Here is a 27,416-nt window from a genome sequence, read left to right as displayed (position 1 = left end):
ATCTGGATATTGCGAGTATAAGATGAAAGCTTTATTGATCAAGGTGGGGTTCTGTAATGCCTTTGTCTGGTCGTTGAATACAAACGAAGTACGCGAAGTTGCAGCTATGGCGAACTTTAATCTAAACAAAACCCAAGGAAAAAAGCTACTAGGTGGATCTACTTATATAGGAGGAAGGGGTGGCAGCCAAGCAGGTGGGAGAACATCCCAAAGCATCCTAACAGCAATCCTAGGTCGTACAAGGCTCATGGGCCCAAGTGGAGGTGATGCAACACCCTTGGACTTGTTGCTTGACTCGGATTCTGCTGCAGCGTCTGATTGTTTCGTCGATATCTCAACGCCCCGGACGAATTTGAAGATGAATCCAATTGGGCTGGAAAGAGCACAACATCTAGATTCCAACAAAAAAAGAATCACCCAATTCGGAGTTCGTATGAAAAAATTGTTGGCGTTTTGAGTCAGGTATGTCTGTGCAGTCTGAATTTGAATCCAGAACGTGAGAGACTTGGACTCTATCTTCTCTTGGCCCAAAAGTGACGTGAGAGAACTTTTTGAACAGCAAGTAACATCTCTTTCTCTCTTATCTTCATATGTGAATTGTACAAATGTCCCATACACCTGCAATTAGACAAAATACAAAAGTGTGTGAAGTATTTTTGTTCTGGATAACATAAATAGATTATTGAATAGTTTGCACTAGAAATCATGTGACAAATATGCATGTATGCAATATTTTTGGTCGTATCCAAGGTAGTCATGTCCTCATCAAACCGTTCTTACCTACGCATCAAAACCACAACGATTTTTGTCAAGTGTGTTGTTTTAACCTTCAACAAGGATCGGCCGTAGTCAAACTCGATTCAACTAAAGTTGGAGAAACAGACACCCGCCAGCCACCTATGTGCAAAAGCGCGTCGGTAGAACAAGTCTCATGAATGCAGTCATGTAATGTCGGTCCGTGACACTTCATCCAACAATACCGCCAAATCAAAGTAAGACATTGATGGTAAGCAGTATGACTATTATCACCCACAACTCTTTGTGTTCTACTCGTGCATATAACATCTACGCATAGACCTGGCTCGGATGCCATTGTTGGGGAACGCGGTAATTTCAAAAAAACTCCTACGATCACGCAAGATATATCTAGGTGATGCATAGAAACGAGAGGGGAGAGTGTGTCCACGTACCCTCGTAGACCGAAAGCGGAAGCGTTTCAATAACGCGGTTGATGTAGTCGAACTTCTTCGCGATCCAACCGATCAAGTACCGAACGCACTTCACCTCCGTGTTCATCACACGTTCAGCTCGATGACGTCCCTCGTGCTCTTGATACAGTTGAGGACGAGGGTGAGTTCCGTCAGCACGACGGCGTGGCGACGGTGACGATGATGTCACCGGCACAGGGCTTCGCCTAAGCACTACGATGGTATCATCGAGGTGTGTAACTGTGGAGGGGGGCACCACACACGGTTGGGAGAGAAAACTTGTGTGTCCTAGGGTGCCCCCCTTCCCCTGTATATAAAGGAGCAAGGGGGAGGCCGGCTGGCCCTCCTAGGGCGCGCCCCACAAGGGGAGTCCTACTAGGACTACTAGTCCTAGTAGGATTCCACTAAGAGGGAGAGGGGGGGAAGGAAGGAGAGGGAGAGGGAGAAGGAAAGGGGGGCACCCCCCCTTCCCTAGTCCAATTCGGACCCAAGTGGGAGGGGGGCGCGGCCTGCCCTAGCCGCCCCTCTCTCTCTCCACTGAGGCCCAATGTGGCCCAGTAGTTCCCCCGGGGGGTCCGGTAACCCTCCGGCACCTCGGTTTTATTCAAAACTTTCCGAAACACTTCCAGTGTCCGAATATAGCCATCCAATATATCAATCTTTATGTCTCGACCATTTAGAGACTCCTCGTCATGTCCGTGATCTCATCCGGGACTCCAAACAAACTTCGGTCGTCAAAAACACATAACTCATAATACATATCGTCATCAAACGTTAAGCGTGCAGACCCTACGGGTTTGAGAACTATGTAGACATGACCGAGACACATCTCCGGTCAATAACCAATAGCGAAACCTGGATGCTCATATTGGCTCCTACATATTCTACAAAGATCTTTATCGGTCGCATAACAACATGTGTTGTTCCCTTTGTCATCGGTATGTTACTTGCCCGAGATTCGATCGTCTGTATCATCATACCTACTTCAATCTCGTTACCGGCAGGTCTCTTTACTCATTCCGTAATACTTCATCCTGCAACTAACTCATTAGTTACAATGCTTGCAAGTCTTATAGTGATGAGTATTACCGAGAGGGCCCAAAGATACCTCTCCGAAACACAGAGTGACAAATCCTAATCTCGATCTATGCCAACCCAACAAACACCTTCAGAGACACCTGTAGAGCACCTTTTATAATCACCCATTTACGTTGTGATGTTTGGTAGCACACAAAGTGTTCCTTCGGTATTCGGGAGTTGCATAATCTCCTAGTCCGAAGAACATGTATAAGTCATGAAGAAAGCAGTAGCAATGAAACTATAACGATCATAATGCTAAGCTAAGGGATGGTTCATGTCCATCACATCATTCTCCTAATGATGTGATCCCGTTCATCAAATGACAACACATGTTTATGGTTAGGAAACATGACCATCTTTGATTATCGAGCTAGTCAAGTAGAGGCATACTAGGGACAATATGTTTTATCTATGTATTCATACATGTATTAAGTTTCCGGTTAATACAATTCTAGCATGAATCATAAACATTTATCATGAAATAAGGAAATAAATAATAACTCTATTATTGCTTCTAGGACATATTTCCTTCACCACTCACAACACGATTCGAGACTAGAGGGTGGGACCTACTTGTACTGCTAATTCTAGAGTCCTGATCTATATGTAGACAAGCTTCCAAGTTGAAACTAACTTGTTTCCAAATAGAGTCCAGAAGTGATTAACAACCACAATATAATCCACTTTAATTGAACACTATTTTGTTACGTCCCAGGACACACACATGTGAGTTAGATTAATTATTTAGATCATAGTCAAGGTTGTATTTGACCATCGATCTAGTTCCCTTCCAATTAATATTGTTCCCGGGCAATATTTTCAGTATATAATAAACATGTATAATGTGTTCCAATATTAATTGACTAGCTTCCTCAAGCAAACGCCTAAGTGTATAATCTAGCAAGAATTAATTTCAACCCTTATCTTAACAATGTCGACTAGCTTATAGACATTAATTCCATGAATAAGCAATTCCATCTATCAAATATGACAATTCCATGCTTACACAAAGCATGTTTCCACTATGAGATTCATGAATAATTAACAAGCAATATTTGGAAATAGTTGAAGGACACAAATTCCTACACCTCCCACTCGTTCATCCAGATCACCCTGCCAATCAACATCAGTAAAATCCTGCAGTTGTAGATTGTCTTTGTTAAAATATAGACATAAATCCAAAGTAGCCTTAACACATCTCAAAACATGCTTCATTTGATTCCAATGTGCAACACTAGGGTTCTTTTGATATCTGCTTAAAATTCCTACTGCATAGCATATATCTGGACATGTAAACAATAGTGCATACATCACGGACCCCAAAGTAGAAGCGTAAGGAATAGTTTCCATTTTCTTCTTTTCCCCAGGAGTTGTAGGACACGTTTCCTCGCTGAGTTTAGTCCCTACTACTAAAGGTACAAGTACAGGTTTGCATGTTTCCATAGAGAATTGTTTATGTACAGTTTTCTAATATGACTTTTGAGATAAACCCAAAATTCTTTTTTTCCGATCTCTAAGTATTTCCACTCCTAGAACATAAGAAGCATTACGCATGTCTTTAATATCAAAGGTAGAAGATAACCAAGACTTAACTGTTGTTAGCATTTCCTTATTGTTAGAAGCAATAAGTATATCATCAACATATAGTGATAAGAGTGTGAAATTTCCTCCCACTATCTTAAAATAAATGCAATGGTCTCCTTCCATCATAGAAAAACCATATGATGCGATAGCATCATCAGATAATATATTCCATCGGAGTGAGGCTTGCCTTAAACCATAATTTGACCTTTTCAGCCTACATACCTTTCCCTGATTTCCTTCTTCAAAAAAACCACCAGGTTGAGACATGTAAATATCTTCCTCCAAATTTACATTCAAGAATGAAATTTTGACATCCATTTGGTGGAGTTTTAGATCAAAGTTAGCAGTTAAAGAACTAATAATTCAAAGAGAAGTAAACTTTGCAACAGGAGAAAATGTTTCCGCAAAGTCCATTCCCTCCCTTTGTGTGTAACCTTTGGCAACAAGTCTGGCTTTGTACTTTTCCACGCAACCAAATGCATTTAACATCCTTTTAAATATCCACTTTGATCCTATAGGCTTTCTATCATTTGGTAGGTCCACTAATACCAAACCTTATTATGTTCCACGGATTTCAATTCCTCTTGCATGTCAGCCATCCAAAGATTGGATTCTGTACTAGACATAGCTTCCCTAAAAGATTTAGGTTCGTTCTCTGAGTGATGTTTTGGAACAATCTTCCCCCAATAATACATAATAATCATCAAGATATGCAGGGGTATTTATATTCCTCCCACTTCTCCTAGGTTCACTAGTAGCAGGAGTTCCAGCAAAGGGATCATTAACAGTATGATTTCCTTATTAGAAGCATCAGTTTCAGCATTATCCATGTTAACATCTTGATCAGGAATTAATAATTCCACCCTATGACGTTTTGCCCTACGAGGTGTGTCCTGATCTAGAAAAACAACGCCCCCTACTTTCCAGTAAATTCCTTTTCTCAATATCATAAAACCTATAGTCATTAGACCCAGTAGAATAACCATAAAATTTCCAGGTTGGCTCTTAGGTTGCAGTTTAATTCTATGTTGAGAAGGCACTCTTATCTGTACATTGCAGACCCAAACAACTAAATGTCTTATAGTGGGTTTCCTCCCCTTACATAATTCATGGGGAATTACAGGAACCGATTTTGATGGAGAGTGATTCAATAAATAAACAGTTGTGTGCAATGCTTCCCCCCACCCCCAAAAAAACTCAATGGTAAATCAGAATAAGCCATCATTGATCTAACCATGTCTAAAAAAGCTCTATTCCTCCTCTCGGCAATGTCGTTTTGTTCATCCACCGTATGATATGTTTAAGAGAAGCTTCTAGTGAAAACTATGGCCCCCGGGTCTATCTTTATCGTATATTAAAATCCAAAATACCTTGCTGCAATTTATGTACCATTATTTTATTTTGTGTTTTTGTTTATCTATCCATCACTACGAGATTTGATCCTTTAATTAACCGCCAAGGGATTGACAACCCCTTGTTTGCATTGGGCGCAAGTATTTGTTATTTTGTGTGTAGGTGTTGTTCACGAGGTCTTGTGTGGTTCTTCTAATGGATTGAGAGCCTTGGTTCTTAACTGAGGGGAATAATTATATCTACTATACTGCATCATCCTCTCCTCTTCGGAGAAATCCCAACGTAGCTCATAAGTAGCAACCGACATATTAATCCAATGCCAAGTGTGAGTTGATGTGTGTTTTGTGCAATAAAATATATCTGAAATATCACTTTACCAAAAGATAAACTAATTCATTTTAACTTCAAATCTTACAAACTTTATATCCAAATCGACTAGAAAACTGCAAAGAATCCAACTAGAGCATTCTCATGCATGTTTAAACACTATAAACCTAATGTCTTGTAGTAAATCCATTTTAACTTAAATTATGCATGTGAAGTTCTTTAAAAAAACAACTGTTTTATGTTTTCCGACTTCACATAAATTGGAGGGTAGTTGTAGCTTTATTTCCATGACATTAAAATGGCATGCATCATTTGCTTGCGCATTGCGCTATTACCTATGTTTGTTCTGTTTCTTGCCGGATTTGCTCCTGGGTTTCGAAAACGACGCTTCTTACGTGCACGCTTGTGATCCATCTCACAACAATGTTCCAAGGATACGTTGCAATACCAGGTTGTTGCAACCGAAGGCAAGCAACCCCCCTTAATCATGCCTTACCCATGCTTTATCTCCCTTTCTTGCACTAGGGTCTTACGGCGCTTTAGTGTTGATCGATACCTCAAAAGAAACTTTATACAGATTTATGCTCTTGACAACCTCCCAGACCGAGGCTATGATCCAAGCAGCTATGGGACAAGCGCTCACTTCCTGCGGGTGTGAGGAACGTTTTCTTCTGAAAAGAGCAAAGTTCACAGTACAACCCTAAACTAGCCAAACGGTTTAAAACTCAACCCTAAACTGCAACAACGGTAAACATACACCCCCAAACTAACCACACGGTCCAAAATTAACCCTCATCTCTATTTTGACACCGACAAGTGGTTTTGACCACATTACCGCTGACTAGGCAGTGCCAACTCGGCAGCCCCAGCCAGCTAATTTTGTGTTTTTTCCAGAAAACCAAAATAAAAAAACAAAACAAAAAACAAGAGGAAAGGAGAAAACCCTGAAAAAGAAAAGGAAACGTTATTCCATAGCCGGGACAACTGCCGTCCACCACGACTGCCTTGTACTCCCTCGATTACTTTTTACTCCATGTATAAGATGTGTGTCAGGTCAAACTTTCAAAAATTTAAGATTCATGGGCAATTCATCCCAGAGAAGAATTGCCGCCACTAGTTTTTTTAGCTATGAGCACCTCTGAGACACTGAGCCGGCATATTATTTTGAAATTGACGAAGTCATCACAAGTGTCTCATAATCGAATACAGGCGGGACTGTCTCCTTCCACTGGACACACATCACCGAAAACATCAGGACTTAAACCCTAATGGACAGGGATACCCTTATCTTGCTAACCATACAACCACATGCTAGATCACGGGTAAGTATTCACTAGTCATACTTTTCCGCATTCCCGCAAGAAAATACTCTCTTTTTTTAGAAAAATAGTTATACTTTTCCGTAGTTTTATATTGGGCCACTCTAATCCAGCCGATAGAACTCCTGCGCCTGCTCCACGCCGGACGCACTTTCCTTGTGGACGGACGTGGCGACCGTTTCCTTCCGAAAACAAGAACCGGCGGCCGCCGCCCGGGCTCGAACTCAACAGCCATGGCCTCCCAACTAGGGACGCCGACGGCGAGATATGCCCCACCTGCTCCCAGCACCATCACTTCTATAGGCGACGACCTTCTCCGCGAGATCTTCCTCCATCTCCCCTCCCTCCCGAGCCTCGTCCGCGCCGCCCTCGCCTGCCGCACCTTCCTCCAAGCTGTCCGTTCGAACCCCGTCTTCCGCCGCGGATTCCGGTCGCTCCATCCATCCCCATTCCTTGGCCTCTTTATCGAGTCCTACAGCTGTTCCCTCCCTTCTTTCGTCCCCCTCCGCCGCCGGTCCGACCCAGACCTTGCCGCCGCAATACGCGGCGCTGATCTCTTCCTCACCCGACTCCCAGAAGACAACGACGACCCCTCTCCCGGGTGGGAGATCCAGGGCTGCCAAGACGGCTACGTCGTCCTGCTCAACCGGAGCACCGAGCAGATTGCCGCCTACAACCCCCTCACACTGGCTCTGGATTTCCTCCCTCCACTGCCCCAAGAGATGTCCCGCTCCCGCTCCCTCGAGATCCACATCGTCTTCTCCCAAGAGGGCCAGGGGTCGTTCCGTGCGGTCTGTGTCCGCCACGGCAGGTCCCTGCGGCGGGCGCGGGCGCGCATCGCCGTCTTCTCATCGGACGACAGGGGCAAGGGGTGGCTGGTTATGCCGGCGGTGGATACCGCGACCCCACAGCCTGGGGATGGTGGAGTTGACAAGCCCATGTTTCACACTGGTACCCTGGTGAATGGATTCATCTATTGGAAGCGCAAGACCCAAGCCTGCATGCTTGTGCTCAACACTGCGACATTGCAGTTCTCTCAAATGGATTTGCTGCAGCCCCTAAAAGAGAAGCACTTCACAAACTTCAGGCTTGGTCAGACCAAGGACGGCGAGCTCTGTATCGTTTGCGCGGATGATTCCCGTGCAAAGGAGTGGACGCTTGCTGTTTGGTTCTGGAGAGCCAACGGTGATGGTGTCAAGAGATGGATGGAGAAGAGGTTTCCGTTGCACAAGTTTGTTGAGTTCACCGAGTGTTCATTAGAAGATCATATCGTGGTCAACAGTGTGGCAGTTGTCGACGGCTTTGTGTACCTGTCTAGTTACTGTCACGCAAGTACTGAATCTCCTGAGTGGTTTCTATCCTTCTGCCTTGAAACAGCGGAGCTCATCAAACTCTTCCGGGGTACATTTGACAGTCCTCTCCATCCCTACATCATGGCCTGGCCACCTTCTTTGGTATGCAACAAGGTGAGCCTGAACTTGAATCTTCCTACATCTGGTCCCTGGATTATAGTAGTATACAATTAAGTTACTTAAGAGCATTTGAGTGCCTATTGTTGTGAAAATCTGATATCCTCTCTTCACATTTCGCTGTTTTGGTCAGTTTTTGTTGATGTTTTTGCTACCGAGGGATGAATTGATTCTCAGTCTAGATATAGTAACATGTCTGGTTTGCGTATCTCATTGTACATGAGTTCAATTGCAGACTATATATATGTTAGTACGAGGAGGCAATATTTAAACTTTTTAGCACAAGAATTTCGGTAGGATATATGATAGCACACAGATAGAGTGCCACATTGACAATATTTGAGGCTTGAAGTTTCTTTTCAGTAAAGTGCAGAAAATGCTGTCTAGACAATATTTTGTAATGTTAACCACTATAAGATGGTAATGGTGCAACTGTGTGAAATATCATGCTACATTCGTTGCCTTTGTGCATGCTAAATAAATCCATCATGTATTATTGGAATCTATAACCTCGCACAATTTGTATTATATATACATACATGTCAATCTTTACTTACAGTGAAACCCTTTTTTCTGTCTCAGATGGATTCAGAGACCAAAGTAACTGGGGCCAATGTTGTAGAAGATGGTTTGTAAGCACAGAGAAATTTCCCTCTGTTCTTGTCAGTGTTGCAGTCATGCAAAGAATCTTTGATTAGTGATGATGGGGCAAAAGTCGCGGAGATAGAGGCCTTTTTACTTTCGAGGGTGAGAAGAAGTCTGAGCAAAATGGCTGCTCTACATGCAGAATTGACAACTGCGAGGAGTCACATCTTGAGGATAGGTGTTCTTCGATAGCTACAGGGAATAGACAGAAACAGAGAGCTGATGATCAATGTACAAGGAGAAGCCGTGGAGAGCCTGTGACCACTTATTTGCCAGTTGAACTTGCCTCTTTGGAATGGTCACCGCGTATTTCTTCTGTTGAGATGAGCGGCGTATTTCTTCTGTTGAGATGAGCTTTTATTCAGCGTGGCTAGCTCCCAAGAGACCGAGTGAGCTTTTATCTTGATCTTCATTGATGTTTCTGTATTGCTGTCTATGATTGAGTTTGGTGTTGCACTTGATCCATCTTACAGCACTTTATGTCCATCCTAATATTTTAGTTTAAACAGTTCTTCTCAATTGCTGATTGTGTATTCTTCTGCACTTAGCCTATCATACTGTGGATCTCTATTGTTTCCAAAAGAAAATCACAACCTACATACTCCCAACGTCTGGAAATACATCCATTTCTCCGACAAGTATTTCCGGACCGAGGGAGTAGATCACAACAGAAGGTGGATACTGGCTTCTCCTAGTCCTAGGTCGATGGAACATATATACCTTAGGGGGGAAATTAAAAAGACTGTTCACAAATTGTTGCTTATCCACAGGCAGTATTTACACCTAATAATACATTAAGTTCACAAAAGTATTATGTTCTTCAAAAAAATGTCCACAAAACATTCTGTTTTTGAAAGAAAAAGTTCAAAAAATCATTCTATGAGAAGACTGCACATAGCATCCATGCTGAAAGCAACACATATGGGACATAGGGAAACAATAGGAGTAGTATTAAACCAAGTGAATTAGTCACAACACTCACCACACTGACCAGTGACCATCAATATGCCTATAGCTTCAAGCTCTCCAGGTACCTCCTGCCTTCCAGCTTCGCCGCAAAGTATCCCTTGGTGAAGTCAAGGCCATCGACCGTCTTGTAGCGTGCGTCGCCCAGCTCCTGAAACGGGCCGATTGTGCAGGGAAGGTGCACGCTGTGGAACGCTGCAATGGTGATCCTTTCCTTGTCAGGGTTAACCACCGCCCGGTGCTCGATGCTCCTGTACTTGCCGTTGGTGAGGATCTGTTTGAAACCAATGGCAATTTCTCAGTGTTTTATTTCAACAAGCTTAAATAGACAGGCAGCTGATGACTTGAAGCGATCATACTATTTGCAGGTCAAACAGAGCAGATACTAATTTGAACTAAAACCATGACAAGAATTACGGAACGGAGGGTGTACTAGCTAGGAACACACCTCAAGGACGTCGCCGATGTTGACGACGAGAGCTCCGGGCAGCGCATGCACGGAGAACCATTCCCCATCCTTCCTGATCTGCAGCCCTTGCACGTCGTTGGCGTGGAGGAGCAGCGTCATGCCAACGCCGTCGGTGTGCGGCGAGAGGCCCAGCACCTTGCCGGCCTGACGGCAGGGAGGGTAGTAGTTGATCCTCACGCACTGGGGCAGGCCCTTGAAGGTGCCAAGGAGCGCCTCCTGGTCAACTCCCAGGTCCTTGGCCATGAACCTGAACAGTTGCTCGGCCACACTTGCTAGCTCCGTCGTGTACTTGTCAAGCGTGTCCCTGGGGATCAGGATGAGCACAGCAGCAGGGATCAAAAAATGTTTGAAACATTCTGGTTCATGTCACCTGAAGCTGGAGGGAGGGATCTAGTTGACGAAAGAGAAAACCATTTCACTTTCACCTGAAGGTGGAGGGCTTGGTAGGCCAGAGGTCCAAGCTCCGCTCCTGGGCGGGCCTGGTGGCGAGGAACAGCAGGTCGACCCAGTCCAGCTTCTGCTCCTTGGAGAAGACGAAGTGGTGGCCGAAGCCCTGCATGCCGTTGGGCGGTATCGCCACGGCCGACTTCTCCTCCAGGGGAAGGCCGAAGAACTCGGCGACGTCGGCCTTCGTCTGCCCCAGCAGGCCCCCGTCCATGGCATGGTTCACGAGCTGCAGGGGAAGAAAACATCAAACGCCTCCAACGATTTCTCCGCCGCCTGATGACATGACATGAATCGTGGAATGGAATGATGTTGTTACAGACCTGGAAGAAGCCCCAGTGCTCGCAGGCGGATCCGAGCTTAGCCGACTCCTCCACCGAGAACTCGGGGTCGAGCAGCCTGGACATGTCGATCGTCGGCAGAGCATTGCCCCCCGCATCGGCGGCGGGGGGATCGGCCTCGATCTCCGGCCTGATGTACTTCTCGGGGACCTCGCCGGAGTCGTGGACGGTCGCTGCGAGGGCCTGCACGCTCTCTTCATGGCCCGTGAACTCCACCTTCATCTTGTCGAAGGACTCTGCCATCCTTCCGTTGGTCCAACCAGCCTTGCTGGTGATCAATGGCTATGAGCGGCTGATAGCTGAGATGTGGAGTATGTATCTAGGCAGGCGAAGGCGATTCAGACAAGCCATTCTTCATCACGAAAGTCAACGTTCCCCTCCAATTGCATACTCAAGAAATTGTGTTTTTTGTTTTCGAAGAGCGCAACTTGATATAACATACTTATGCAACACGAAAGCTCATTATTATGTAACAGAAAGTCAAGCCCCGGAAAACAGATTTTACCAGCCGCCATTAGCATATATTATTAGCATATACAGAGCTGTCCATGTCTACAACATACAGATGCAATATACTGCCGAAGGAATCGTTGAGAGTGAAGTCTGTTTTAAACCTTCAATTCATATGGCTCGTCAGAATCAAACCTCAACCTTCAAATCCCTGAAATTGACACCCTCTACTCACTAATCCTGGTCTATCTCAACCCTAAGTCTTTCTGGACTAGTTTGTCACACTAGGAAAATGACGATCCCGGCCGGGATCATTCATTACTCACTGACTTCACGGGTCCGCATGTCATGTCCATCTTCTTCCCGTAATTTCTCTCTCTCGCCAAGAACTGTGGTGTTCGTTCAGAACGGTTGAGGTTTAGGCAGAGGAGCGATGGGAAGGGCAAGAGAATGGGCGCATGGGAGCTTGTCTTGTCGCCGTTCGCGCAGTCCATGGGGCACGGTGAGAGGCATGCTTGCGTTCGGCTTGACGTGCACTGGCGTAGAGCAGTGGCCTAGAGCGAGAAGTGGAGGGGAAAATAGGGGGAGAGCGAGTGATTGGAGCTCATCCAATGACGCGGTAAGGCGAATGAGAGTCCGAGAATCCACAGGGGCGGTAGGAGCAAGCCCGGAGGCGAGGTAAACTGCAGGGGAGTGCATGCACACTAACTGTTCGACAGAATGTTACTGGCTACTGGAGGAGCAAATGGCCAAGCTGGGGAGGAGGGAGGCAAGCGTGCGCTATAACTCTTAGAGAATAAGGAAAAGTGAAGAGGAAAGCTGATTTTTTTTGGAGGACCTGAACCGCCGGAACGAACTGCTACGTGCGTCCGCGGAGATGCTCGGTAATGGCGGCCAAAGCACGGCGTACAAAGTGATGTCTCTCGTGTGCGAGTCTTCACACGCAATCATGCACTGCGGACGCATCCACTGTCCATCCAGCTGATGGTGGGTCAACGATGCAATGCAAGAGCTTGTTGCCACATGTTGTTATGTATTCGTGTGCCTAAAACAGCTCAATTATCGATTCTGCTACTCAAGGCATGCACTTGCAACCGCCAACCAGTACATAGTCATCGAAAGGACGCTCGACGGGCCTGGTGAGGCGCAACTCGAAAACTACGGGCTGGCGTAGCCGGACATGTCGTTCGTACTCCTCGCCGGTGGCGATCTCGGCGGGTACCACACGTCCGAGGCCGTCGTCCTCTGTGTCCAAACAGCGCGTGAGGACCATGAGTTTTTATGGGCGCACCAAGGCTACGAGCTCGAGGACCTGCACACAGCCATGGCTCGTTGTCATGGTTGGTCAGTGGATGAAGATAATGGACATAGATGTGAGAATAGCCTCTGATCCTGATCGGAATCAATTTTTCCTGGTGCACCAAACAGGTTAGTGGTCGATCTTGACCGGGATTGATGAGTATAGGGTGCAGATTTCGGGGATTGGAAGGTCAGGGTTCAATTCCGCCGAGGTGTATGAGTTTAAGGTTTTTTTTCAGACTTCACCCAATGGTTGATCTAGTGCTGTCAACGATGAGTAGGTTCCCTAGAAAATAGAAAAACGATGAGCAGCTAGTTTTTTTTTCCTGAAAAAATCAACGGGCAGTTTGTTGCCTCAAGCTTCACTGATTTCCTATACGATTCTTGGCAATAAAGGTCAACAATCATCATATGACATACTCCCTCCGTTCCTAAATATAAGTCTTTTTAAAGATTTTATTATGAACCACATACGGATGTATAGTATGTAGTCCATAGTGCAATCCCTACAAAGACTTATATTTAGGAACGGAGGGAGTATATGGTAAGCAATCCAAACAATTCAAAAAAAAAAGGATCAAAAATCACAGAAAACTTGCACCTTCATGATTCACTGATTTCATTGTATGTTTGGTGTACGTTCCTTGGCATATAAGTTTGACTGATCGAAGTGAAACCCTGTGCCATATGTTAAAACCAACAAAGCGTAAGCATGGAAAACGCATGTCTGTCTACAGATAACGGCCGCGAAAACGCACCAGTGCACACATAAGACAGACAGAACAAAAAAAAAACACAGGTGCCACATCAAGATCAAAGCATTCACTGGAACCAAGAAGCACCAGTCAATCATTCCAACATGGGGCTGGTACTCGAGAGAAGGTAAAGTACAACCGTTGATGAGTAAGTTTAAGCCAGACCCCGTCGTTCTTCTCCTTGGCACTGTATCCATACAGATTAAACGGAGGGTTTGGGGGTGATTAATGGCTAATCCTACGACACAATAATACTGTCCAGTGCAATAAAGAGAGAAAAGACACTAACTTAAGCTAGTTTTATAGTACATCACACACACCAGCTCCAAAAGCCTTCACTCAAATCCTATCCCCTTTTCTTCCATACTCGGCAAGCTACCGATATGTACAAACACGCCATGGTTGTCTCGCCAAAACAGCGATTGCCTTGAATTAGCCATGGGCTTTTCCTGTTTCCACAAGGTTCCCGAAACGGATTGACAAGCACAGGATCAGAAATGACACCAATAAATGAAGCTCCGGAAACAACGAAAAGAGAAGAGAGTTACCTCTTGAGGCAGAAGTAGCACTCCTGAAATTAGTCCTAGGGACTTTTTCGCCAGTAATTTTGGAGGCTATAAGGGAACTCTGCAGGCCCTCGAGCAACTGAATTACAGAAAACAGCAAGACTAAGTTAGCAGATGTATCAAGCTCCATAAAACAAGTGTATGTAGAGGTTCCGCAGCAAGCTCAGACATGAAACAAGCACACAATGGGGAAAAACAATCAAATCGCTCAGATTTATTCTGAAGGGAGCAACACTAGTATAGAAACTCATCACAGTAATGAGACCTCTGACAAAAGCCTAGAATGACTACAACAATACAGAAAGGCTCAAAAGTACTCCCTCCGTAAAGAAATATAAGAGCGTTTAGATCACTGCCTTAGTGATCTAAACGCTCTTATATTTCTTTACTAAGCTATAGCTATATTATGCACCGCCAAGGAGGTATTACCAATATTCAGCGACGGAAAATAGTACAACTACAGTATAAATTTAGTGCCAACTTAAGGACAGTTCCAGTAGTTACCCGTGAAGTTGGTTGAATCCGGCGGTTTGACCTTCGGGGTTCAGCAGAATCTGAGCTAGTCTTGGCTGAAACTTCAGGAGTTTTCAGCACCCTCCTGTTCACATTACTATCAGCAGAAGGAACGAATTTCCTTTTAGCTCGATTAGCAGCGGTTGAATTCTTCTTGATAGCAGGAATGGTTGGTGTGGCTTGTAAACGTGATTCCGGAATAGAAGCATCTTCAGTTCTAAGATCAGTGGCATGAGCCAAATTATTCTGTTCAACAGTAGGGTTAACAGGGTTGGAAGAGCTTGTCGTACTTGCCACAAAAGCAAAAGTACTTTCAAGAGCACTAGAGCTTGGGATAGGAGTGGATAAAGGATCCTCGCCAGGAACACTGTTAGTTGATGTTGTCTGAGGCTTGGCAGATTTAAGTCCTCTGGATCGCATGTCACTTGCCCTCTTGGCTCTCTGGTCAAGTTTTAGGGTGCTTTCCCGTGGTCTTGGCACCTGTGGCACTGGATGTTTTGCATATCTTGTGGATGCACTACCCTCAGAAATCCTATCGGCTTGATCGCCAACATAATGTTTGCTTACATCCATAAACTTCTTCTTCTTTCCAGGTTTTGGAACACCAAAGACCTTTGTTCCTTCCTTTTGCAGTCCAGGTCGCCTGGTGGTTTTAATCTCAGTTGCACCTTTTCCAATGTTAAAAAGCACGTCCCTATCAGATAAAGCCAGTGACCTTGGCTCATCTGGTTTTACTACAGTGTTAGTGCTCTTCTTGTCTTTGGTAGGGAGACGTGCTTCTCCAACAGTAGGCACAGGATCACTCACTATAGTGTTGGTGCTCTTCTTGTCTTTGGTAGGGGGACGTGCTTCTCCAGCAGTAGGCACAGGACCGCTCACTACAGTGTTGGTGCTCTTCTTGTCTTTGGTAGGGGGACGTGCTTCTCCAGCAGTAGGCACAGGGTCATTCACTACAGTGTTAGTGCTCTTCTTGTCTTTAGAAGGGGGGCGTGCTTCTCCAGCAGTAGGCACAGGATCGCTCACTGCTGTCCGCTGGCGTTTCTCATATGGAGAATCACCCTGTACCCAAAAGTATTGTTATTCAAATATAATTGTGCATAAGTAAGCGCATTCCATACAAATAAAAATGTACTCCATCCAATGCAGAACGAGGTGTGGCGTATTTGACTGTCCAAATATAAGTTCTAACCTTAAATTATGCATTTCTTTAGTAGTTAAAAGATGAGATCATAAGAACTTTTGGAGACAAATCCAGTAGTATCAAATTTGAGTAAAAATGTCAGTATTAAAAAAATTGGATTAATTCTTGGACAAAGCTTAAATTTTCCGAGCAAGTGTAGAATATAGAAGGAACCTTATTTGATTTATCTTTCCTCTCTCGTGCACGGGACCACTCTGTCCATTTCCCATCCTGCCAAACAAGTGATGGACGAAGATTCCAAGCATCAAGGACTAAGGAATCACCAGCTGAAAATACATGATCAAGACAATAAGGGTGGTTAAAGAATCATCTATTGAAGAACTTTTCCCACTAATAAATGAAAATCCACAGGTCAAACTGGAAACCTAAAGCCAAAGATCAATGGTAGGTTAGCAACAATCAAATTATGATGACATCAATTTCAGTTCAGATATGTTGTGGCAGCTCCACTTAGTTGATTGCAAGCATTCATTATGTACAAACTATGGTAGTAGTAAATTATTACTAACTTGAAACATGCACTTGGCAGCAAAACTCAGAATAAGAACAATGCCATAAAGGATGAGAGATGGACAGTCATGCTAATGTTACCTGAAAATTGCACAACGAACTTTGTGTCACCAAATTCACCATTTTGAGAAATGATTCCCTCCCGCCAACTGTGGAAAGAAACAGGCTCCAGATCAATAAGTGATATAAAAAAGAGAATACTAGTATCTCCGTCAACCTACTATCAGAACACTGCTGGCACCAGAATGAACCTATAAAAGAAAATAAGACAGTCTAGAATTGCTCTAAAATCCACTTTTAGATGTATATACTTATGAAATACTGCTTCTGCGCACAGCCTTCAAGTCCAAAATACTGAATAGGGCTACCCACCACAGCATTGAGCAGAAACACCATCAGTGGATATGCAAATCTACAGCCTATATGCTGCTATCTTCCGGCTTCCGGCATTTACCCATGAAAGAGCAGCATGTAAGAACACTGAATGGCATACCTGTTTTTTATCCATGCATCCACGTGATCACCAATAGCCCAAGAATAATTTCCTGCTGTGTCCCTACGCCTCTTTCTAGTACCTTTCAAATTAGATATAGTAGCAGGATGGGCAAGACGTATGTGAGGTGCCTTCTCCCCATCCTGCTTCAGTGACACCCATTCTTTTGAAAGACCAGTCCCTAAAAAAGATAAGCCAATCCCACAGCCTGATTAGCATAACAACCAACACTTACTTTGGTGTAGCTTGAGGATAATCAAAGAGTGGGAAGAATGGATGCATAATGGAAAATGGAGGTGCAGATATGAATAGAACAATCGGTACTAACCTTCACCGTGGGCTTCATAGCTGATGCATGCACTATCTTCATTTATATCAAGGACCTTCGCAGAAAACCAAGCTGCTCTAGAACCACCCTCAGCAGCGAAAACCTGACACAAAAATAAAATAAGACAATATAAGGTTTTAAAAGCAAAGCTGACAAACAAATATATATTTAATACCAAACATGAAAAAAAGAACTAGAGAACATCGCACTCGTTAGCCGCTTAATCCCATGAAAAATATTAATAGATTAGTCACAAGTACTCACTCTGTTCCAAATTAAGTTATAACTTTGTCCTAGGATTAACATCTTAAGTTTGACCAAGTCTACAGAAAGATATACCACCATCTACAACACCAAATTTTGAGTACTATAGATATTAGCACATTTTTCTATAGACTTGGTCAAATAGAAAAAAATACTTGGATGAAGCTAGACCTTCAAATAATTTGGAATAGAGGGAGTACTTATTATTATTATTATTAACAAATGTCATTAGGAAAAAAGGGTCAAAGGTGTATATTGAAATTCATAAATAGATGGAGTCATGGAGAATAGATGCATCGCAAGGAATAATGGAAGGTACTCGCTTCGTTCCAAAATATAAGGTGCATAAATTTTCATACAAGTCAATCATTTCTACATTTGACCAAAATTTTAAAATAAAATATCAACATCTACAATGACAAATAAATCAAATATGAAAATAGTTTTCATGATGGAACTAATTATGCAAATAATTTTCTGTAAAAACTTGGTCAAACATGCATAAGTTTGAGAAAACTAATACACCTTATATTTTGGAATGGAGGGAGTATTTTTTAGCTTCAAAAATGTCCACAGAGCAGACTATCATCTTAGTCATGTCAAAAGGGGGAAATATATCCAGACAAAAAGAAGCAACTGACCTCAACAAGAGATCCTTTTCCAATGCCATTCCAAATTATGCTTGGTGCTGTATCATTTGTGTTGCCATTGAGTGGGGCAGCAGTGGGATTATCTTCAATCCCATTCCCTACATGAGCCAAACAAACAAAAATCAGCTGGAGGTGAACATCGATCACGAGATACCAAAAGGTAATTGTAGATTTACCTGAGGGCGTCTTATCTGGCTGCGAATTTTTGACACTGGAAGATGGCTCCAAGTTCTGTATTGCTTGATCATATTTAGCTTTGCTATCATGCTTCTTGCCAGATTTATTAGTAGGTATCTCCAATTCTTCTGTTACCGCATTCTCACTGGTGTTACCAGCCTTCGTATTCTTCACTCTATCAGACTTCCAGTAGCCATCGGGACCAGCCTCCAACAGCTCACTTAGAGTAAAAGGCAGAGGCTCACCCATCCCTATGATTGTTCCTGCTTTGAACACAGCCTCTGCAGCAAGCTCTGCAGCTTTAAGTATAGCATCTAAGTTTTCTGCACGTTTTGCAGCTGCAGATGCCTCTTCAACCCTTTTTCTAGCAACCTCCCGTGCCACCGAAATGGTGGAACCTGGGGCATTAGTGCTGTCCTTTATTTTCCATGATGATTTGGGCGTCAAACTTGACACACTTGCCATATTATTTACATCAACTTCGCCAGTGTCACGCCTCTGCAAGGAATTAGCAGATTTCGTAGAGCCAAGGGCTTCTTCTGCCATCATTTTTGCCTGCAATGCAGCCACCGACGCCATTTTAGCAGCTTCTGCAGCAGCCTTCGCAACAGAAACTGCTGCAGAAGCAGCAGCAGCTGCTGAAGTAAGCTTTTGTTCTACTTCTGCAGGTAATTTGCTCCTTGAGTTTGTGGATAAGTGGTTCCACACACCTTCACTGTGCCTAAGTGCCTCCTCGGAGTACATGCTTGCACCTTTGGCTTGGTCCATAGATTGGTCCACTGCACCACTGATCTGTTCTGAAAAGATTATTCTTTGCTCAGCACCCTTACCACCCAGGTAGTTAGGCACAGATGTGATCAAACTTGCGTTAGGAACAAGCCGGCTACCCAGAACACTACTTGGAGAACGAGTAGATAAGGTGAAGCCTGGTGTCTGCTCACTGGCAGGAATAACAGATGCAATGTCTGTTCTGAGCTGGGATGATGCAATGTCCGTTTTGAGCTGGGAGGAAGCAATGTCAGGTTGCTGTTCTTGACTTGCTGAAGCTTTCTTTCTTTTTCTTGGCTTTGGTGATGCAGCTCCAGCTCTATTACGCTTAGAAGCCGGTGTCTTCTGTTTCTCCTCCTGTACAACTGCTAATGGAGAAGCAACAGTAGAAGACTGACTGGGAAGAAATAGACCAGGCGTAATAGCTTGTGAAATGGATATAGTTTTACTAGATCCTTTTGCAGATTCACTTGAAGGCACAGTTGGTTGCATTGATGAATCAAATATTAAATTTTGTGGTGGAGCCAGCCAAGGTGCAGCACGTGGACCAGGGCTCTGAGGAAACCAGGATGCAACAGCAGAAGTAGGCTGCCTTGTCTGTGAATTATATGTGAATACTGGTGATACAGCCTGACTAAAATCCAGATGGGAACCTCGTTGCAGGTTCAATGTAGAACTACCAAGAGGTGACATGCTGAAAGTTGGTGAGTGCAGAGTTACAGCAGTATGTGCTGGCAACACAGTTTTGCCACCTTTTTTGCTAGCTGGTGAAGTTTTACCTGCTGTACCCTTACTGGCTTTTTCAGCCACATGGCTGCCTGCAGATTCATGTGCTCAGGAATTTAAAAATATATGTATGTATAATATATAGTGTAATCATCGTATCGCATAGTTACCTATACGTGAGCTTGTAGGAGTTTCCAAGCCAGCTACAGGTGACTTCTGATTCTGAAATATCTTAACAGCAACTCGCCAGACTGCCTCCCAGGCAGGCTTGCCGCCACCTACTGTATGTTAATGCGAAAATTTATGAGACAAGGCAAACAAGGAAAAATCCGCAAAAAAGAAGGAAAAACAGAGGACTTCCATCTATGAAACAACACACACCAGGTTCTCCAAAAGCTGACACCATGTAGGCCTCTGCTGGTGGTATTCCTTGACTGCAGAAAGAAAATTAAGTTCCATAATCCATACATTTCCAATTACACAAGTAAACAACACATATGTAAGAGAGTTCTAACTTACATAAGAGCACCATAAACAAATATCTGTGCACGCAGCTGCACATGTTGTAAATCTGTGAAAGGTTGGGGCGCTAGAGCTGCACAAGAAATTGATGTATTCAAGACAGGTAATAGAGATATCTGAACTGTCTGAATATAGGAGATTTGCCTACCACTGCTCTCAGGAGTTGGATGCTGTTGTGGCTGCTCTAGCGGTGCACTTTTAGTTTCAGTACTATGACCAATATGCGAGCTGCTAGAGAGCACCCCAACACTTTCAACCACTTTGTTCCCTGATTGTTGTTCTTTGCCGGTCTCCAGAACAGACGTTTTCTTACTCACTTCACTGGTGTGCTTCAACACATTTCCAGGAGTCCCAGGTTTGGGGATTTCTGAGTTTACCTAAAAATTAGGAAATAGTAAACAAATTACGATAATAAATCATGCCAATATCACAGCTAAGGTGTGATGTTTAAGCTTCAAACAGTTTGTCCTAGCACATGTAAGTCCAATTTGTGGTATGTAAGCATCAAGCTCATGCACAAAGAGCAAGAGAGAGAGAGAGAGAGAGAGAGAGAGAGACCTCGGTACTTATAGCAGCTTTAGATCTAGGGAAAGGGCTCCAAGCAGGACGATGAACTTTCTCAGACACTTTTGGTGGATCTCCGACCTCAAATGAGAAACTTCGATCATCTCCTGTTGTATTTGCCTCCTCAGAAGTAAGAGTATGTTTTATATTTCTGGCAGAGCAATCTTCTGAACTAGGGGAAGCGCCAGCTGAGGCTGTAGGGTCGGATTGTTCAGTTAGGTTGCTATGAAGCACAGCGATACCCTCCTGCCCACCTTCTTGGAGACAGGGTTCTGTGCAACTAATCACTGTAGGGGAACCGCATGTAGCATCATTATAGCTTCCTTCGTTATCTGTAGCAAATAGAATGTCACTTTGCATCCATTTGAATTTTTCAGCTGCTTATGTTAGAACGTGCATACTATTCATAACAGAATGAAGACAGCCGAGTGCACTTAATCACCTATAGTGGAGCTTAAATTTGTAAAACGTATCGAAGTCCAAGTGCAAGGATTAAATTTAAAGAATGCTCCAAAGTTCCATGCATGTCTTTCAGAAATACATTATGGATCTGGAACGTAACGGAGCAAGAATTAAATGTGCAAACTTGAGGGGGGGAAACAATTTGCACTTCAACTTTAAGGGAAAAGTATAAAGGATGCTTAGAAATATTTGCTTTGTAGAAAGAATGTTTCTTCTAAAAGAAGCACTGACACACTGCTCTTCTTGAGAAAAACTGCATCGCTAGTATTATGCTAGCACAAACAACTAACCTTTTATATGCACATTTAAATCATCATTTGCATTTAGAGGAGTTTCTATGATGATTTGTGTACCCTTGCCAGATGAGACATCCAAGGAGGAAGCAGTAGCTAAATTTCCTTGATGCCCAGATTGTACAGAAGATCCACCAATCTGACATTTCTGTGGATGAGAAATTTCTTGGTCTTCAGATTGTAACGAAGGTCTGTCAACCTGGCAATTCTCTGTATGAGCATCTGGATGATCACCTGAATGAATCCCAACCTTGTCAGTTTCAAAAGAAAACCTGCTTAAGTGGAATACATATTGCTAATAGATACATGGCTGGTAGAAGGAAAGAAAAATACGAGTCACCTGATTTATCCTGACTTTGATTCGTGGTCAAACTACCCAAAGAAGTAGGCAGCCCTTCGCACTGCGGATTTTTTGCGACAGGATCGGTACCACTGCTACAAATAGAATTGATGTCAGAGTTCACCGACATTGCTGACTTCTTCACTAATGACTCAGAAACAGATGCTACAACTTCTGAAGAAGAATTAGCAACTCTATCAACTGAATCCACATGATTTATTGAGGAAATCGTCGAATCATTTCCTTCAAGCACACCAACAGGAGAACCATTGGATGGAACACCTCCTGAACAGTCAAGTTTATCCATTGATTTATTGGATGTATCAGCAACCGTAGTAGAAATTATATCGCTGCTTAAATTGTTTAGAGGTGCTATCTCTTTTTCTTGAGGCCCAGAATTAGTTCCAGGCTCGTCTTCTAAAACAGGCGTATCATCTTCCTTGACTGGCCACTCGTGATTTACTGAGGAAACGTTTGGACCATTTTCATCAAATAAACCAGCTGAAGAATTGTCAGGTGCAACATGCCCTGATGATTCAAACTCATCTTTTGATGTACCAGTAAGACCTCTATCGTTTCCATCATGACCAGCTTCTACCAAGCATTCAAGGTCCCCTGAAACCGCTGAGATTTCCTCCCTACCTGATTGTTCTTCTGAAACAACACTTTGTAGATTATCAACAGAATCTTGATGCTGCTCTAGCACTCCAAGCTTTGAGTCGACGTCATTGTTGATGTTTGTATCATCCATAACAACATTTTTTAGATTATCAACAGATTCTTGATGCTGCTCCGGCACTCCATGTTTTGAGACATCAACTGTATCTTCCACTCCATCACTTTCCGTTTCTTCTGGAGCTCCAGTGACATGGGCAGGCTGCTTTCCATCTGGAGACTGAATCAACTCACTACTTTCGGTTGACAAGGGAGTGATCGGATGAGGATTAGAATTATTCAGATCTGACTGGTTTTGACAAGATTTAGCAGAACTGGGTTCTTCGCCAACGCCAAACTTCTCAATGACAATTTTTTTGTGCGCGTCCACTGAAATTTTATGGCCTTCTGCCCCACGCTCTACTTGCGAAAGGGATGGCTGAAGTGAATCACTGGCACTCTTGCAAGTGTCATCATTCATTTGCAGCATCTTAACCGGATTTGTGATGGCCTCCAATAATCCATCAGAGCTTTCTGTCAATTTCTGCAATTCATGCATTCCTCCTTCAAGTTTATTTGAATGCATATGATTGCCTTGCTCAAAGTGATATGAGCCAGTGGAGTATATGTTCTGAATTCGAGCTAACTCCGAGAAGGCTTCGTTGCTCAACTTATCGGAATCAACTCCAGCTGAGTGTATGTTGAGATTGTCCAAAGAATCACCATCATGAACCACCTTAAAATAGTTGTCAACAGCTGGACAGGCTTCTGGTGTGTTTTGAGAAGCGGAAGACAGCTTCTCACTCACAATGCACTTCTCAGAAACAGAATCCAACATATAGTTTGACTTCCTGCCTGACAAAGTTGAAGACACGGCATGTTCAGCTTTCTCAACCATTGAGAAAGGTGCAATATCTTCAAATTGAGGTTGACTTGTCAAAGGATCTTCTGGCATTCTAGAATGAGTGCCCTGGGACTGGTCATTCTCAGTCGGCACCACAATGCTGTCTGACGGAGAGTCACTAGGGTTAGGTTGCATGTTGGATGGACCAATTTGACTGTCCATGCCACTTAACTGCTGATGCACATTATCATTCATGTTACCAGTCATCTCATTTTCTCCCACTGACTTCAACAACATTTCCACACACTCAGTGGATGTTGCTTCTGACCAGACATAGTTACTCCTAGATATGGAGCAAGGTTCAGCTGCGCTAGAACTAAAACCAACAACACTACTTCCAGTGGACAGCACCTCAATCCAACTATTATCGTGCCCTCCTACACTGAAAAATCCTTCAGAGTCTGTTAAATTGCCAAATCTGAGATGGCCCTGTAGTTGGTCGTCAGTATCAAGTTTCGGCAGTGCAAATGGCCGCAAACTTGATGGGGATTTACTGTTGTCTTCACCAGCTAGTTGAAAATTTCGGCTCTGGAAATCAGTATCATCATAATCCATGGGTGTTTATCTGCAAGATAAACAAACTTAAGATTTATATAGAAATGGAAGTTCCAACATGTCAATGACGAAAGTAAAGTGTGAGCAAGCTAGGCATTTGGTAGATGGTTTACACATGTCTCCAGTTCATACATAAGCAAACTACATAAATCATCAGTCTTCAGATGGGTGATCAAACATTACAGGCCTAATAACCTGCTTAATAGGAGCGAAAGGCCAGAATCTTAGCCAATTATAGGAGGTCACAACCCCTTGCCTCCCCATGAGTCTCGCATACAACTGCAGTGGACAGCTAATCGTGTTTTTCATCCCACTCCCTCTATCGACATAAGTAAATGTGCATAAAAGAAATGAACTTATGGGCATCAGCCCGTTCCTAAGCTCCACATAATAAAGCATGCGAAATGGACCAAATACTAATTCTGCATGACATATGCCGTACCAGCAAATCATCCTCTGCTGGCTAAAAGCCTAAAATCGAATCGCTAGTGCAGGAACTCAAAGCCGCAGTTGGCCACAGCTGGACATAGTAAACCCGACACTCACGGACTGCCACTTGGTGCTGCTCCAAAACCCTAATTTCCAAGACCTGGAAACGAACTTGAAACCAGCCCGCCAAAAGCATCCAAAACAGGAAGCGTCCCAGTTCAAGCGCCACCCAAAACCCTAGCTCGCCGGGGCAGGCGCTACCCCGGAGCAATTCCCGACGCGAGCACACTGCACCCATCAGCCACACGCGGTAAATGGAAGGGGGGGAGGGGGAGATACCGAGGTGATGTCGCTGGAGCTTCTAGCACCCGCCATACGTGAGTGGGGTGGTCGGAACCCTAGATCCTGCGGGGCGGCGGCTGCTGCTCATACCCCGGCGGCCGGCGCCGGAAGAACCGTACCTCCTGCTTCGGCGGCGTCACCTCACCGGGGGGAAGGCGGCTGCGGGGGCGGTCGGCGGCGGGGGGAGGGCGGCGGAGGAGGCGATGAGGCGGGGGTGGAGTGGGGTTTGTAGCTTTGTGGTTTGGCTGCGCGGAGCACCACGCCAGTCGCGAACCAGGCACAAGCCAGTCAGTCGGCCACCGCAGACTGAGGGGAGGAGGGAAGAGGGGTGCGGGCTGGGGTTGGATCGGGTTAGGGGTCTTGTTGCGGCGTTTAGGTTTGGTTTGTGACGAGACTTTCGCCTGTCGCGACGTCTGGTTCGGTTGGATAGTGGGGAGTGCGAGAGTAGGAGCGGGGGCGCCACCATGGACTTGGCCCGTGCACCACCTGTGACTCTGTTGGTGGTAGACTAAGTGGTAGAGGTGTCGATGCGTAGTGGGTCATGTGTGAAAGCCTTCTCTTGTGGTGGGTAGGTTTTCATCACATCTAAAATTTGTGATTTTTACGATGGAAGTGTAAAATGTTGAAATAAAATAGAATAATCTATTCACACGGTGATCGTAGTCTGAATTACACCAATGTGATGCATCGATGGGTCCATGGCATATAATCAGTATCATAAGAGCATCTACAACTGCGGACACCAAATCTGGCCCCTCGATCGCCCGCAGACACAGTCGGGCACGTCCGTGGGCAGTGATCGATCACATATCATACTTTCTCCAATGCATCCGAATACCTCATATTCCATCCATCCCTTAATTCAATAAAGAACATGCAAACGAAATCCTACGTACTACCAAATCACACTATCCTAACTACGCTTCATCGTCGGATATGTCCACGATCTCCGTGTCGGACGCCGGGTAGATTGACACATAGGAGGGCTCCGGCTCCTCATCATCATCCATATAGGCAAGATCTCTTCGACGTCCGCTTCCTGCTCCGCCTGGAGGATACGGCGGTTGGCCTCCGCATCCGCCTCCGACTAAAAAGAATCGAGGATTGTCTCCTGCTCCGCCTGTAGATCTGTGTCGACCCGCGCCTCGTCCTCCTCATGCTCCTTGTCCTGCTCCGCGTCCTCCTCGTCTTCCTCCTGCTCCGCGTCCTTCTCCTCCTCCTCCTCCGAGTCCTCATCCGGATCCACCGCGTCGGGAGGTAGCTCTGCGGCGATCCGGGCTTCGCGCCTTGCCCGGATCTGCTCAAGGCACTGCAGTCGGTGCTCTGGCATTAGATAAGGGTAGCTCCTGGCCTGTCGGCGTATTGGCATGGCTACTTAATTGTGGTGGCGGCCGGTGAGCAGCCGGTGAGTTAAACATGAAGGTGGAAGGGGATTGGAAAGTGGCGGCGGCGGACGGGATGGAATGAAATATGGATGGGTAGGATTTCGGTGCCGGTGTCGCCTTAAATAGCCGAGCTAGGGGCCTTGCACGGCGCACCAGAGCGCCGCCACGTGTCACCATCAGTCTGTTGGAGGACGAGTTTCGGACCGCTGGGTTTCAGAGTGTTTTCATTGGGGACTCGTACGTCAGTCCGACGTGCGGATGCGGCCGGGCCTCCCCATATCCGCCTCAAATTTGGGCTGGATATGAGGGCTGCCAGTCGGCCCGGACGTTTGAGGTCGGTTTGAGGTGTCCGTCTGGATCGCCCTTTTTGACCGATCAGTGTCAGGGCCGTCCGCCCGGTCGTTTGAGGCGCTCGGCTGTAGATGCTCTAAGATCATGCAAATTTGTGATTTCATTGATAGACATTATTGTTATTTGCAATAGTAGTTTAGCTGGGTCTATAGAAAATGAGTTTGGGAAAGGATGTGTCGTGCATGTTCCCACATGTTATTCACTGCGACAACTCATTTACACGTTTTTCTTTGTCATCGTTTTTATCGCCAACTAAATGTGCGGTGCACCCTTGTCTTTGCCACATCCCAACACTCGTCAACCTATTGCACCATACTCCCCCTATCCCCTAAATGCATGTGAGCAATATGAGTTGTGTCATAAGTTCATAACCAACGAATCATATGGGGAGGGCTCATCATGTTCCCTTTTATAAAAGTGTGTCAATTTATCATTACTTGTTTTCGTCTGACTCTATTATAATTTATATGATCAAATTTTAAAGTCTACTCTAATCATCAGTGATAAATTTGTTGTGACAACAACTCATGGTTTACATTATTTATAAGTTGAATGTGCATACTTGTATGCTCCCATCACCACCTAGCTGATCTTCTTGTAATGTGACATAGCCATCGGGACTAATCACCGTGTGAGTACAATTTGATCTATTTCAAAGCTGAGTCTGGGAGAGGGTGCATTGATATTCACCGTGACAGCTCAGTTACGAG

The 27,416-nt window shown here is 44.6% G+C and overlaps 3 protein-coding genes across 7 annotated transcripts; 1 reads left to right on the top strand and 2 right to left on the bottom strand.

Moving 5' to 3' along the window:
* Positions 1-3,303: 3,303 nt before the first annotated feature.
* On the bottom strand, positions 3,304-11,605 carry LOC119339937 (S-norcoclaurine synthase 1-like). 3 transcript variants are annotated; one of them, XM_037611854.1, is made up of 5 exons: positions 11,188-11,605; positions 10,846-11,093; positions 10,400-10,724; positions 9,968-10,225; positions 3,304-3,425 (listed from the first exon to the last, which is right to left on the bottom strand). In XM_037611854.1, exons 1-4 carry the CDS (start codon positions 11,446-11,448, stop codon positions 9,995-9,997), a joined length of 1,065 nt encoding a protein of 354 aa, XP_037467751.1. In that variant the 5' UTR covers positions 11,449-11,605; the 3' UTR covers positions 3,304-3,425; positions 9,968-9,994. The 3 variants fall into 3 exon arrangements, with proteins under 3 accessions (XP_037467751.1, XP_037467744.1, XP_037467739.1); XM_037611847.1 differs by lacking the exon at positions 3,304-3,425 and adding an exon at positions 8,223-8,372; XM_037611842.1 differs by lacking the exon at positions 3,304-3,425 and having other exon boundaries at positions 9,776-10,225.
* On the top strand, positions 7,007-9,504 carry LOC119339927. Its single transcript, XM_037611833.1, has 2 exons — positions 7,007-8,337; positions 8,923-9,504. The coding sequence occupies exons 1-2, from the start codon at positions 7,105-7,107 to the stop codon at positions 8,974-8,976; spliced, it is 1,287 nt and encodes a 428-aa protein (XP_037467730.1). The 5' UTR covers positions 7,007-7,104; the 3' UTR covers positions 8,977-9,504.
* Positions 11,606-13,740: 2,135 nt separating the features above from the next.
* LOC119339908 lies at positions 13,741-25,324 on the bottom strand. 3 transcript variants are annotated; one of them, XM_037611810.1, is made up of 17 exons: positions 24,968-25,324; positions 22,087-24,209; positions 21,744-21,980; positions 20,986-21,323; positions 20,576-20,804; positions 20,425-20,500; positions 20,287-20,339; positions 20,076-20,186; positions 18,411-19,997; positions 18,226-18,332; positions 17,321-17,423; positions 16,993-17,173; positions 16,581-16,648; positions 16,143-16,255; positions 14,780-15,847; positions 14,258-14,354; positions 13,741-14,158 (listed from the first exon to the last, which is right to left on the bottom strand). In XM_037611810.1, exons 2-17 carry the CDS (start codon positions 24,197-24,199, stop codon positions 14,142-14,144), a joined length of 6,498 nt encoding a protein of 2,165 aa, XP_037467707.1. In that variant the 5' UTR covers positions 24,200-24,209; positions 24,968-25,324; the 3' UTR covers positions 13,741-14,141. The 3 variants fall into 3 exon arrangements, with proteins under 3 accessions (XP_037467707.1, XP_037467715.1, XP_037467723.1); XM_037611818.1 differs by having other exon boundaries at positions 20,076-20,183; XM_037611826.1 differs by having other exon boundaries at positions 21,807-21,980.
* Between the last annotated feature and the right edge of the window lie 2,092 nt (positions 25,325-27,416).

Source organism: Triticum dicoccoides, chromosome 1B, assembly GCF_002162155.2.
Source record: "Triticum dicoccoides isolate Atlit2015 ecotype Zavitan chromosome 1B, WEW_v2.0, whole genome shotgun sequence".
Lineage (NCBI taxonomy): Eukaryota > Viridiplantae > Streptophyta > Magnoliopsida > Poales > Poaceae > Triticum > Triticum dicoccoides.
Note: the sequence above shows the minus strand (reverse complement) of the source record. Positions and strands in the feature narration are given on the sequence as shown.